This window comes from Neomonachus schauinslandi, chromosome 11 (genome assembly GCF_002201575.2).
Source record: "Neomonachus schauinslandi chromosome 11, ASM220157v2, whole genome shotgun sequence".
NCBI classification, from domain to species: Eukaryota; Metazoa; Chordata; class Mammalia; order Carnivora; family Phocidae; genus Neomonachus; species Neomonachus schauinslandi.
In genome coordinates this window covers 41,242,837-41,254,531 of record NC_058413.1, presented here as the reverse complement: position 1 = coordinate 41,254,531, position 11,695 = coordinate 41,242,837, and the positions used below count along the sequence as shown (strand labels likewise).

The window sequence follows — 11,695 nt, the reverse complement described above, 5'->3', positions numbered from 1 at the left end:
TACTATACGCCAAGCACTGTGCTGGAAGCTGGGAGCGCCAAGGCACAGTCCTTGGTTTCAGTAGCTCATCATCTAGCGGGAAAAACAGACACAGAAACAAATGATTACTGTGTAGGAGACGTGGTCGTAGAGGTCCTTTCGAAGTGGCCTGGGGGCCCTGAAAGAGAGCCTGAAGTTGCCTGGTGAGCAGGACAAGGTCTGACCAAGGTGGGGATCTGGGGTGAGGTGTGAAAGAGGAGTGGGAATTTCCCAAACCGAGAAGGGGACGGATGTATCCCAGTGAAAGGAGAAGAGTGAGCCCCGGGGAGGTGGACGGGCTGAGGGGGGTGAGAGGAGAGGGAGAAGGTGAAGGTTATGTCAGGCAGCAAGCAAGGCAGGCAGGTCTGCAGATGCTTGACTATCTGGGTAGAACGTTTGGATTTTATCTGGTCAGCTACAGAAAGTCAGAACATTTGGGGAGAGGAGAGGAGAGGGAAGATGGAAGGCAGGAGTAAGGATGCCCTGGGAAGGAGGAAACCTTGCAGGAAGGTTGCGTAACCAGGCATGTGACCAGGTTCTGAACTAAGGCCTCAGGCAAGTCCCTTGCTTTGCTCAGTCGGCGACACCGACGCCCTCCCCAAGCTCATTCTCCCATCAACGGAGGCAGGCTTTATCCGTGTGCTCTGCGTGTAGGCCTGTGTTACACGTGCTTTTTAATTCCCCCCACAACCCTGAGAGGCAGGGATTCTTATCCCATTTTACAGAGGCGAAAACTCAGGACTCCCTTGGGGAAGGTCAGACAGGCTGGCAAGCGGCAGAGCCACGTTGGCGGGAGTCCAAAGCAATGCCCGATGTTTACCTGGGCTTTTAAGAAGCCACAGGGCAGGAGGGAGGCTCACGGCCAAGTTAGGCTTTCAGGACAGCTGTACCAAACTTACAATTTGTGATAAAGAAAAGTTCCGCAGCTCCTTTTCTCTAATGACTCCGTTTTCATAGAAAATAGCGACAAAGAGTTGCTGGGCCTCCCCTTCCCCCTTCGTCTCACTCTCCAGGTGTTGGTCACTAACCTCTGGCGTCCATGGCACTGGCTCGGCTGGGTGGGTCAGTCTCCTCCCAGGGCTGGCTCCCTTCAGCCCACTAGCCCACCTCCATCCCTGAGACTCTTAGAAACTGGTATCATTTGGAGCAGGGGTTCACTCCCAGTCCAGCTCCTGTCTGGACAATGGGGTGGGAGCTCTCCTTCTCCGAGGCAGAAGCAACTGGGACATCGGCCAACCACTCCCAACCATGGCGGCGGCAAAGGTTCCAGAAGTGCGGCATTTTCCACTCGTGGCGGCTGCTAGGCTCGTCGAGGTTGGTGTCAGATGAGAGGCTGGCCCTGGAGATTTGTTCATACCCCAGGATGCTCGGAGCTTTTGTAAACTGTTTCGCTGTCACGAAGAAGTCAGGCAAATGGGAAGTGACATTCTCTCTCCTCTTCTCTTGACAAAAAGCCACCTTGGATCCCATTCCTACCGTCTAAATCCACAAGCATTTCCTGCCACAGCAGCGTTTGCTCCACAATGACAAACGCAGGCAAGTGTTTCCAAGCCAAGGAGTTTGAAGACTTTTCTGAGACCTACCTCCCAGCTGGGCAGAGGCGAGGGCCAGGAGCTGGAGAGCTCCGCAGGCTCCAGCAGCGAGTGGGGGGCGAGCCCGGGCCTTCCCCGGGCTCCACGGTGGGAACAGTGTCCAGGGCACAGACAAGGCCATACACAGAGGTCATAAAACAAAATTTATCTTTAATTTGTAAGTGTCAACAGCAGTACAAAAGATGGAGTGATGACGACTAGATTAAGGGTAGAGAGGACAGTCTTGAGGTAAATGAGCATAAATAGGCAGTTCTTATAGACACTCCCCTGAGGGCCCGAGGCCCCTTCATGGCATATACATTATCACCCAAAGATGGCGTGTTTAACATATCAGGAAAGCACCTTGTGCAAAAAGAAAAAAAAAAAAAAAGTAGCTAAGGTGCCAACATACACCAGGATAGGTAAAGACAGTGTGTCTTTCAATTTTGTCTTTTCCCTTAATTATGAGGCAGAGGAGGGGAAGACTTTGAAAAGTACCACTGAAAGATTATTCAATGTCGAGTTTATCTCACATCAATACTGCACAACGAAATCCAAGAAATGTGTGTATGCAACAAAGCTAAGAACAATGATTCATTCCTTTAAATTTGAAGAGATTTTTTTTTTCTTTTCCCATTTCTTTAATCCTTAGCACACTTTTTTTTTTTTTTTTCCATTATCAAGAGGAGAGTGTGAGAGACACGTGATGGCAACCCTTAAGATCATTTAAAAACTTTACACTGGACTGTACAAGATTTTTTTTTTGATAAATTATTTACATTTTCAGACTTTCAAACATATTCAAAGCAGCAATAGACACTAGTTTTTATGGTTTTTGTGTTTTTTCTAATTGCCCAAATAGTTACCAGCCATGGGCCAAGTAGGTACCTGCGTTATACATAGAATTTCTACAAAGGAAATCTGCAGTTAAATTTGCTCGAGGCTGTAGCAAACGCCCTTAGCATCCTAAGGGGCCGCACCCCCGTGTTGCTAGGGGAGCCAAAGCCCAGTACCTTGACAACAAGCTGCAGTCGCCCCAACGGCCCTACACAAACTTTACACCTTGAACCAGCAGCCAGCATGTCAGTCCAGCATGTCAGTGAATCGTGCTGATTAAATTAACATAGGATACAATCTCACAATATACATCACAAACAAATTACAAGGTCGGGAAATAAAAGAGTTACAGTAAGATAAGTTATGTAGTAACAGCTTATAAGCTTGTCTAAGGTAATAAAAATTTTACATGGCAAATACAATAATGAATGAACATAAATGCTAAGCCTTCTAATTTGCTACAAGCCGAAGAAGGGTACAATAAAGAGCGCACTCTCAAAAAAGCAAAAACACATATGACAAAGGAAGACAAACGGAGAATGCACAGGAGCAGACCTGCAATGTGCAGCATACAAAACAGTTAAATATTTGCACATTCCCCATACTCCAAGAGCACCAGCACTGAGGCCTCACCTTATGCTTGTGGTTCTTCAGGAATAAGAAACTACTGAGCAAGATATGTCACTGAGTTGCCGTCAAGCGTTCATATAGCCACGGACACCAGTTGGAAGAGTATCTGTGCTAAGCATTACCTGTCTGCGCCCTTCCCACCCTCCCCACCCTCTAGCCCTGCCCCAAAGGTACCAGCATTCCGAATACTTGTTCGTGAGCTTTTGGAAAGCAATCTGTCCCCAGCAGGAAAGATGGGACGGGGATGAAAAGGAAATGCATTTGCATATCAATATTTTCAATGATATTAGCAGAGGGTTACACTCAACAGTATATGGCATCAGAAACAGGACATAATCGGCAGGAATAACAGATAGAAGTTGTTTATTAAGGAAGAAAACATGTCAGGGGGCAGATGACTTAAGGAAATGATGCAAGTGCTTCTGTAAAAGGACAAATGAGGTCATACAATATTATTATACTTTGAGAAGTGAGCTTAAGTGCCAACTCAGTCCTTAGACAAACGTGCACAGAATCAGGCAAGGCTACAGCAACCATTCTTGTCATTTTCTCGTTATAAAGGAAGACCCAGCAATAATTTCAATACATTCCTCTAGCTGCATTCTTTGTAGTTGTTGGCACTTGGTACAGGACTTCTCGTATGGTTTAAAACTACTAAGTGACTCTTTTTCCTTTCCCTAATGAGTGGGTAGAGGTCAGCTCTCTGCAAGATGAGTAAATTGAGAGAAGCCGCCTCTGCCTGTGGTGTTCAAGCGACCAGGCTGCCTTCCTACTGGGGGTGGACGGGCTTCCTCGGAACAATCCCTGCTTTCAGCTAGCGCCTCTGCTCCTGGCTCCGGAGGCTGTGCTCCGAAGAAGCAGCCTGGCTTCACAAGGAAAAGAAAGAAGGCTTTAATTTCAGCCCTAGAGGGATCACACCCTTTTCAAACACCCCAGGCTCCAGTGGGGCTAACGTTCAGGGGAGGCCAGCATTTGACAAGCTCAACAGTGCTGTGAGCCCACACCTGAATTTAGAACTTGGCCTGGGAGACCGAGTCAGGACCCTGGCGTATCGAATCAGGCCTGCGGACAAGGCTGGGGAGTATCAAATACCAAATGAAGCAAACTGATGGGCTCCTAAAAGACCGAGCTGTATAATGACAAATGTTCCCACCTTCCTGGAAAAGGTACTGCATCGCCTCTGCCAAGAAGATGGAGAGACCGCCTGCCAGGCTGCTCCTGTCCGTGGATTGACCTTTTCTTTCTCCCGTTCTTTCTCTGCCTTCCTTCCTTTCTTTCTCTGCCTTCCTTCCTGCCTTCCTTCCTTCTTTTCTTTCTTTCTCTCTTCCTTTCCTTCCTTCCTTTCTTCCTTTCCTTCCTTCCTTCCTAACCCACATGGTCCATTTTTTAGGAGAGGATTGTGAGCCAGTGTCCCTATTCTAAATGACAAGGAAAATCCTGATCCTCTAAGTTCTTTAACAACATGGAGATGATTTGTCTTTGATTTGAAGATACTGTGAAAGAGGAAGCACGGAAAAAAGTTGATGAGCATTCTTTAATCTAACTGGCATGGTAGGACTTTTATTAACGGTCACTCTCAGAGGCAGATTTTTGCCTGTAGAATGGCATTCACGCTTCTTGCTATTAAATGGTCACCGAACTACCTTATAAGATTTAGGTGGACTTATAAAAGCAAACTGACTCTCCCCGAGCTGTCCTGGAAATTTAGGATATTCAATTCATCGACTTTCTATAATAAAAAAGTAAGTGAAAGTCTGAGTCTGTGGACAGTGGGTTCCAAACTGCATGGGAGCCCTAGAGAAGGGTGTGACTGCCCCAGCGACAGGTGAAACACTGCTCTCTCACTGTGGTGGCTAATTCACTATCCCCATGAGGTACAGTGACTTGTCAACTTCTAGTCTGGACCAACATACATGGATAGAGAACGAAAAGGAAATACATAACTTATATCTCACTAAGTATTCATGAACCAAAAATAAATTCTATTTCTATGTTATATTTACACAATTAGAAAAATCTAAAATGAGATGGTAAAGTCATAAAAACTTTGTTTAAGCCCCACTGAAGAGAAAATGAAGTGATCCCTATGATTGTCATTCTTTAATTTCCATGGACATTTAGAGCCAAACTTGGCTAATAAATAGAATAAACTGCTTATACGCAGAATTTAGATTCAAATACAGCATTACTGTTTGACCCAATGAAAGAGACGTTTACAATCAGATCATTCCTGAATAGCCTTTCACTTTTAAGAACATGGCTAGAAGTAACTGCACCCCAGTACTGAGGCAGAGCTGGAGCTAAAACAAAGTGTTCATACACACATGTATTTTGCATAAATAAATGAAATAACAAGACATAAAAATGACTCAAATCCGGCAACTGTGAGGCAAGCCCACACGAGTCGAAACAGATGACTTTTGTTCATGTCGTTTTCTTACAACAGTTTCACATTAGTCAGAAGTGATAAAAAATACCATTTATATCCAGTGCTTATAACACTTATGAAACAACATCTGTGAGTGTGTGTGTTTTTTGTTGTTTTTTTTCTTTCTTTTCTTTCTTTTTTTTTTTTAACTACAAGCAAAATCAAGTTTCAGTCCTAAAGAACAGTCCTTTGTTCTCCACCAGCCCAGAATATTATTTTGGCATGGTCATAAAAACAAACAAAATTAACCTACTCTTCTAAATGTTTGCCTTTGTGCAAAATTAATTACATACAATACAATGCTAGCCATACAGCACTCTACCTATGCAGCAAAATAAAAAAAAGGAGGAGAGAGGAGGAGAGAGCAAAAGCAAGAGCCAAAGAGAAGGAGAAAAACACATGAGTATGAAGTGAGGAGGAGAGGTATATAGTCAAAAGAAATCAGTAAGACAATAATAAATATTCATTTTTTGAGAAAAAATGACCTCCTCCTCATTTGAAATAAATGTACAAAAACAAAGTTCCAATCCCCAACCAATACTAAGAACAAAACATTCCTATCAGTACCTTAATCAGCTTATGGAGAGCACTCCCAGCTAATGACACAGCCCATAACATCTTGGCTAGACCTATTTATTGCTATTAGGTATGGCCTTGAGCACTCCTTAAATAAATATGAAGATACACTATTTTCTTCCAAGTGACAAAATGGCTCAAGAAATCTGATGGGGCCGTTCCTATGTCCTGGTGATCAGATTCTGGGTTGTCCCATGAGGTGAACTGTCCCATTAACTGACATTTTCCCATTGAACCACTCCAGGTGAGGTTCCCTCCCCCACCACTGGCAGTCAGTCCTGGTTTCAGGAAGGTCAAAATGGCAGGGCTGAGCTCACAGTAGATGGGAAAGGGGAATGAAACCTCACTGCCTCCCAGCCCATCAGCACATCTCCAGAGAAATCCTCGTGTGACCAGTGCCGTTAATCGTGTTCACAGGGAGGCATGCCCCCCTCCCCACGTGGCCACTGATGGAGGGAGGGAGCCAGAGGAGCTCATCTGCTGCCCCAGGAGTCATCCGTTCCCCAGAGTTAACAGTAGGAACATCCCCTATAGGGAATGTATTTCCCCTCCTTCTCCTTCCCTATGGTTTTCTTTCATTCTCTGGATGTATCATGACTATTTGCCTCTATCTTTGCCTTGAGGCTGTCATGTGGCTTCTTGGATACTGGGGATTTTGCAAAAAAAAAAAAACTCCCTAGGTGTGCCAGATGCAACAAGGCAACTCATTGTGGAGGTGCCAGCCCATGACGGCATCGCTGTGGCCTCCTCCGTGGTCCACAACCTTGGGCTTTCGGCTTGGCTGCGGGACCCTCCTGCCTGGCAGTCACCACTGCTGACCCTTGCAGCCAAATGGCGTTTAGGGGAAATGCCGCTGATACAGATCCTACCACTGTTGCTAAACTGGATTAGAGGGAAATTCTGGCGAAAGACTTGAGGTCACAGAGAACCTCAGGGGCATACCTGTCGAAGTGTAAGACTACACACCTGTATCCAAATACACAGCCCTACAGCCAGATATACATTTATGTTTAAAAACAATATAAGTATTTAATAGAATCTTGTTTCAGAAATGCTTCCAGATGCTCTGGGGACATAAAATCACTATGTACATCTTTTGTATGTAGCAGGAGAAGGAGGTGAAAGGGGCTGAAAAGATCTTCAGGGAAGGAGGGTGAAAAACAAGAATTATTAAATTAATGCCACCAACATTTTTTTTCAAATAAATAGTAAGTGGACCCTCGACATTCTGGAATGAATAAATTATTTAAGAGAAAATGTGTTAAGACTGAATGTCAGGGTTAAAAGGTGAAGGGATAATGGATGTAGTGAGAGGTGGTCTCAGGCAGAGAAGACCACCACGTGGGTATCTGGTGTGGTGAACGCTCTGGGGCGCGCTCGGCGCGGCCCATCACGCACTGATGGCACGTCAAGAGGCAAACACGATTGGGTACGTGCACTGTGGCAACCTTGTTCGTTCCTTACAATATCTTGTCTCCAGATTCCTGAGTACTTTACCATTTTCTGGAAAAAAAAAAAATGTGCGGTTTGCTATTTTATTTTAAGATGCCAAAGATTGTCTAAGACTTCGCAGTGTCTCCTTTTAAGACTTCCAAAATATGAAGATTCAAAAGTTCTGAGAAAAGTTTGGCACATTCAAAGTTTAACTCTACACATGGAAAAATGGAATTCCGAGGCCTTTTGAATATGCTCTACATGCAGCTGCACACGCTGTGGACTTGTTCTGTTTCACAATATGAAATCCTCAGTTGTTCTCACAAATAATTCAGAATAAAAACACATTCACAACCTGTAGGCCGGCACAGCATACCTGAGTGAGAATGTTTAACCCCATCTAAAACAGTAACTTAAACCTTTTATCAACATCCAAAAGGAAAAAAAAAAAAGTAAGACAAAAATATAAGACTTGTAAGACAGCTATGGGTTGAGATAAGTTTTCAAGTCCTGGTGTCTCATATTTAATATGTCTTCACCTAAATTAAAACAACAACAACAACAACAATAACAATAACGACAAAAACTCAAGTTCATGAAAAATCCGGGAAAACTTAATCTGTCTCACACTTTACGAAACAATTAAGACCATTCTGCTGATGTAATTATGGAGCCACAAATGCATGCGGGCTCTTTAAGAACTTTTTGTTGGGGGAGGGGAGGTGAAATGTCAAAGTATTTTAATTCAGCAAACGAACACTCCTCAGTTGGCACTGACTGCTTCCGGGGCTTCATTTTCACTGCTATAGTCTGATTTGGGATCGTCTTCATAGTCGTCATACATTTCCATTTCATCTTCTCCATTAATCATTTCATTTCCAGCTAGGCTCCCGCCGTCCGTCTTCATACCGTAAGTGCTCTGGATGACCGGGAGGCTGGGCTCTGGGCTGGCCGAGGTGCTAGAGCAGTCAGATGTCATCTGAGGTGACGGTGTGGTAGTTGCCATAGTAAGAGCACCAGGATACACAACACCTGTTCCTGTGGTGATTGGAATCTGAGGCTGCTGCCTGTATGGATTCAAAAAATAAAATAAAACAGGGGGAAATATCTCTCTACATGTTCTTCCGGGTGGCATTGGAACTCCTCCCCCATACATTCCGAAAGAGGGCTCTGTTTGACGTTCTAAGCAAATGACAAAACGGGGCCAAGTGCTCCCTGGAGGAGTCCTGCACATCTCCCCGATGCTATGGTTGGGCATTAAGCAATACAATAGAGCAATTTATTGATGGTTTTGAAACATAAAAGCAGGGTTCTTACAACATTACATACGGCAAAGCTTGAATAACACTTGGCATTTGAAACAAATGCGGTAGTCAATTCCAAAAGTTACATGTGACATCATTTTTTAAGATCTCCCAGGATGATAAAACAAAAGGACTGGTAGCATGAATCCTATTTTAATGACACTGTTAAGCAGGCTTGTGTCTTCACCTTGGCTTGAGAACTGTACAAAGGGAAGATCAAGATGAGAACTGATCAAGTATGTCCCAGAGAGTCAGATTTAGCAAAGCATATATTTAGTATCCATGCAAATGTCTACCTATTTCTGTGGCTGAACTTGTAGGGATGCTCCTTTAAGGAGCTTCTATTTTCATAATCATGGAAGGATCATCTTGGATGTCATTACTCCTGAGGCCCTGGCCTGGCGCTGAGTTGGAGGAGTCAGGAGTGAAGAGCGGCGAGAGCCTTGCAATTTGTCAGAATAACACACATTGCCTCATTCCAGATCCTAGTGGGTGCCAAGGATGGGTCACACCAGATCATTCTGTCATAATGGTACTCGAGTTCAAATAAACTTACCAGACCCTGTATGAAGGTCAGTCTCTCCCTCTACAGGGAGACATCGTTATCTGCCTCTCAATTTCCCTTGAGGCATTGTAATTGGTTGAAAGAATTAAAGACCTATGACACCAGCCTCACAGACTGACGGAAACAATATTCTCATGGTTGCAATATTTACCAAGTGTTCCTCAACCTTAATGGACAATAGTTACAATTTAAATTCATTTCAAAATATCACTGTAACTATCCTTTCTGAGCTTCAGTTTCCAAATGTGTATGAGAGCTGGGGTCAGGGAAGTCTTGGAAGGTCCTTTCACCTTTTAATACGATTTCAGGTCGGTCCATCCCTTGAATGGTTCTTATTGACCCTCTACAATACCGTTAAATCTTTCTATCCTCCTCAGTCAGAAAAATATCCCGAATCTAAGAAGAAACAGCTTAGTTACCAGCTATTCTTTGACATTTCCAGAATAATTTTCTCAAAAAGCCCTGCATGTCTTCCAGCCTGGTAGAAGGAAAAATGATGGAAATGACCTAGACTCACTCTGGGAGATACCTCATAATGCTCTCTTTAACAACCTCTTCCAGTCCCCAGAAGGCATGACTATGATTCCTTCACCTCTGACTAACATAATATAGCGGATATTTTTGTATATGTTCCCTCATTCAATTAACATGGCAACCACATGAAGTACTGTCATACCCAGGTTTCAGATGAAGAACGTAAGGCCTTGTTTAAAGCCCTGCATTCAACAACCAGCAGAGCCAGCCTTCGAAGCTAGGTGACTTGACTTGAATTCTATCACTCTTTCCTCTATAGATATACAATATACAAATACACTATGCTCACCGTGTCTCATAAAAATTCCTGATTTCTATAGATCCTGTCGGTACCCAGTTGGCACTAAGCACCTGATATTGATCCATTTTCTATGATGCTCATGGTGATTTTTTTAATTGCCTGAAGAAGATGATAGAGGAATCTATATCTATGTACAGAAACATCTCATAAAATACTGGTTTCCCTCTCATAGACTCAAATTCTAAAAACAGTATACTTCTGCTTCCTAACTTTTGGGCAAATTAACGCAAATTAAATTTCATGCTAGTCTGCCCAAGGCAGTGAATGCCTCATTAATTTTTTTACTGAACTTGGATAATTGTAATAAAAATATTTTTGCCTTAATCACATAATGAGTGTAGAATAAAAACTTTTATTGCAATATTAACCCATTTTACAGATTTCCCAATTTGGTGAGCTAATCTATAACATAAACTCTGCATACCATATATAAACTATCCAATGGTACACTTTCTTTTCATAAAGGACGTTCTTTTTTTCAGAAAGAAGAGATGGTCAGTTTTGTAGTATTTTTTAATCAAAATATCTGTATGTATTGGGCGCCTGGGTGGTTCAGTTGGTTAAGCAACTGCCTTTGGCTCAGGTCATGATCCCAGGGTCCTGGGATCGAGTCCCACATCAGGCTTCCCCTGCTCTGCGGGGAGCCTGCTTCTCCCTCTGCCTCTGCCTGCCACTCCCCCTGCTTGTGCTCTCTCTGTCAAAGAAATAAAATCTTAAAAAAAAAAAAATCTATATGTATTGATCAATTAAATAAGTTTTAATTGAGCTCCTATTATGTGCTGGGGATAACGCTTAGATGCTTATGCTTAGATGCTTTCACATTATCTTCTTTAATCCTCACAATAAGCCTAATAGGCAAATATTATTTCCCCTCTTACCAATGAAGTTACCAACTAAGTTTCAGAGAGTTTAAGTTGCTTGTCCAAGGCCATATGAGCACCACAGCCAGGAGCTGAGCCCTTTCTTAATGTCGTAAATTCTCTACTGGATATCAAGATTAGGGTGAGAAAGGCAAGCTCACATGATCAGAAAAATCCTTGGCAATATGACTCAGGATCAAACTCTTCTAAACCGGGCTCCACATATTTAATAATACTTGGACATTAAGTTGGTAATGGAACATTAAAAACAAACAAATAAAACATCTGTACAACTTACTTTCTGCAGTGAGGCACATGGTATTCAACAGCCTATACTGGTGGTAGAGGGGTACCAGACTCTGTCACCTGCTGACCCCCGATCTACTTCCCGCCTGGTCATTGCCCCTCATTCCTTAAAGACATTAGCTCTTAGCTTTCTGTCACTCCCTCTCCAACGTTTCTTCTGCCGTAATTCTTGATGACTCACTATCCACAGAGGTGATAGTTTCAACACCTTGCTATCTCAATTTCTTGACCTCCTCTCTGTGGTAGTGATCTGTCCCCCTCCCTGTGTCAGCAGACCTTGTCCTTTCCAGCTGTAACCTCACCCTAACGACCATTTTAAACATCCCACTCT

The 11,695-nt window shown here is 43.4% G+C and overlaps 1 protein-coding gene across 6 annotated transcripts in view; it reads right to left on the bottom strand.

Annotated features, from left to right (window-relative positions):
• Window positions 1–7,949: 7,949 nt before the first annotated feature.
• Window positions 7,950–11,695, bottom strand: part of SOX6 (SRY-box transcription factor 6) — a 594,109-nt gene continuing 590,363 nt past the window's right edge. For 3 of the 6 annotated variants that reach the window (XM_021685803.1, XM_021685805.1, XM_021685806.1), the window contains one exon: window positions 7,950–8,561. In XM_021685803.1, the coding sequence (XP_021541478.1) occupies window positions 8,258–8,561 (304 nt within the window). In that variant the 3' untranslated portion in view covers window positions 7,950–8,257. The remainder of the gene's footprint in view (window positions 8,562–11,695) is intronic. The other 3 variants (XM_021685800.1, XM_021685801.1, XM_021685802.1) reach the window with 1 other exon arrangement.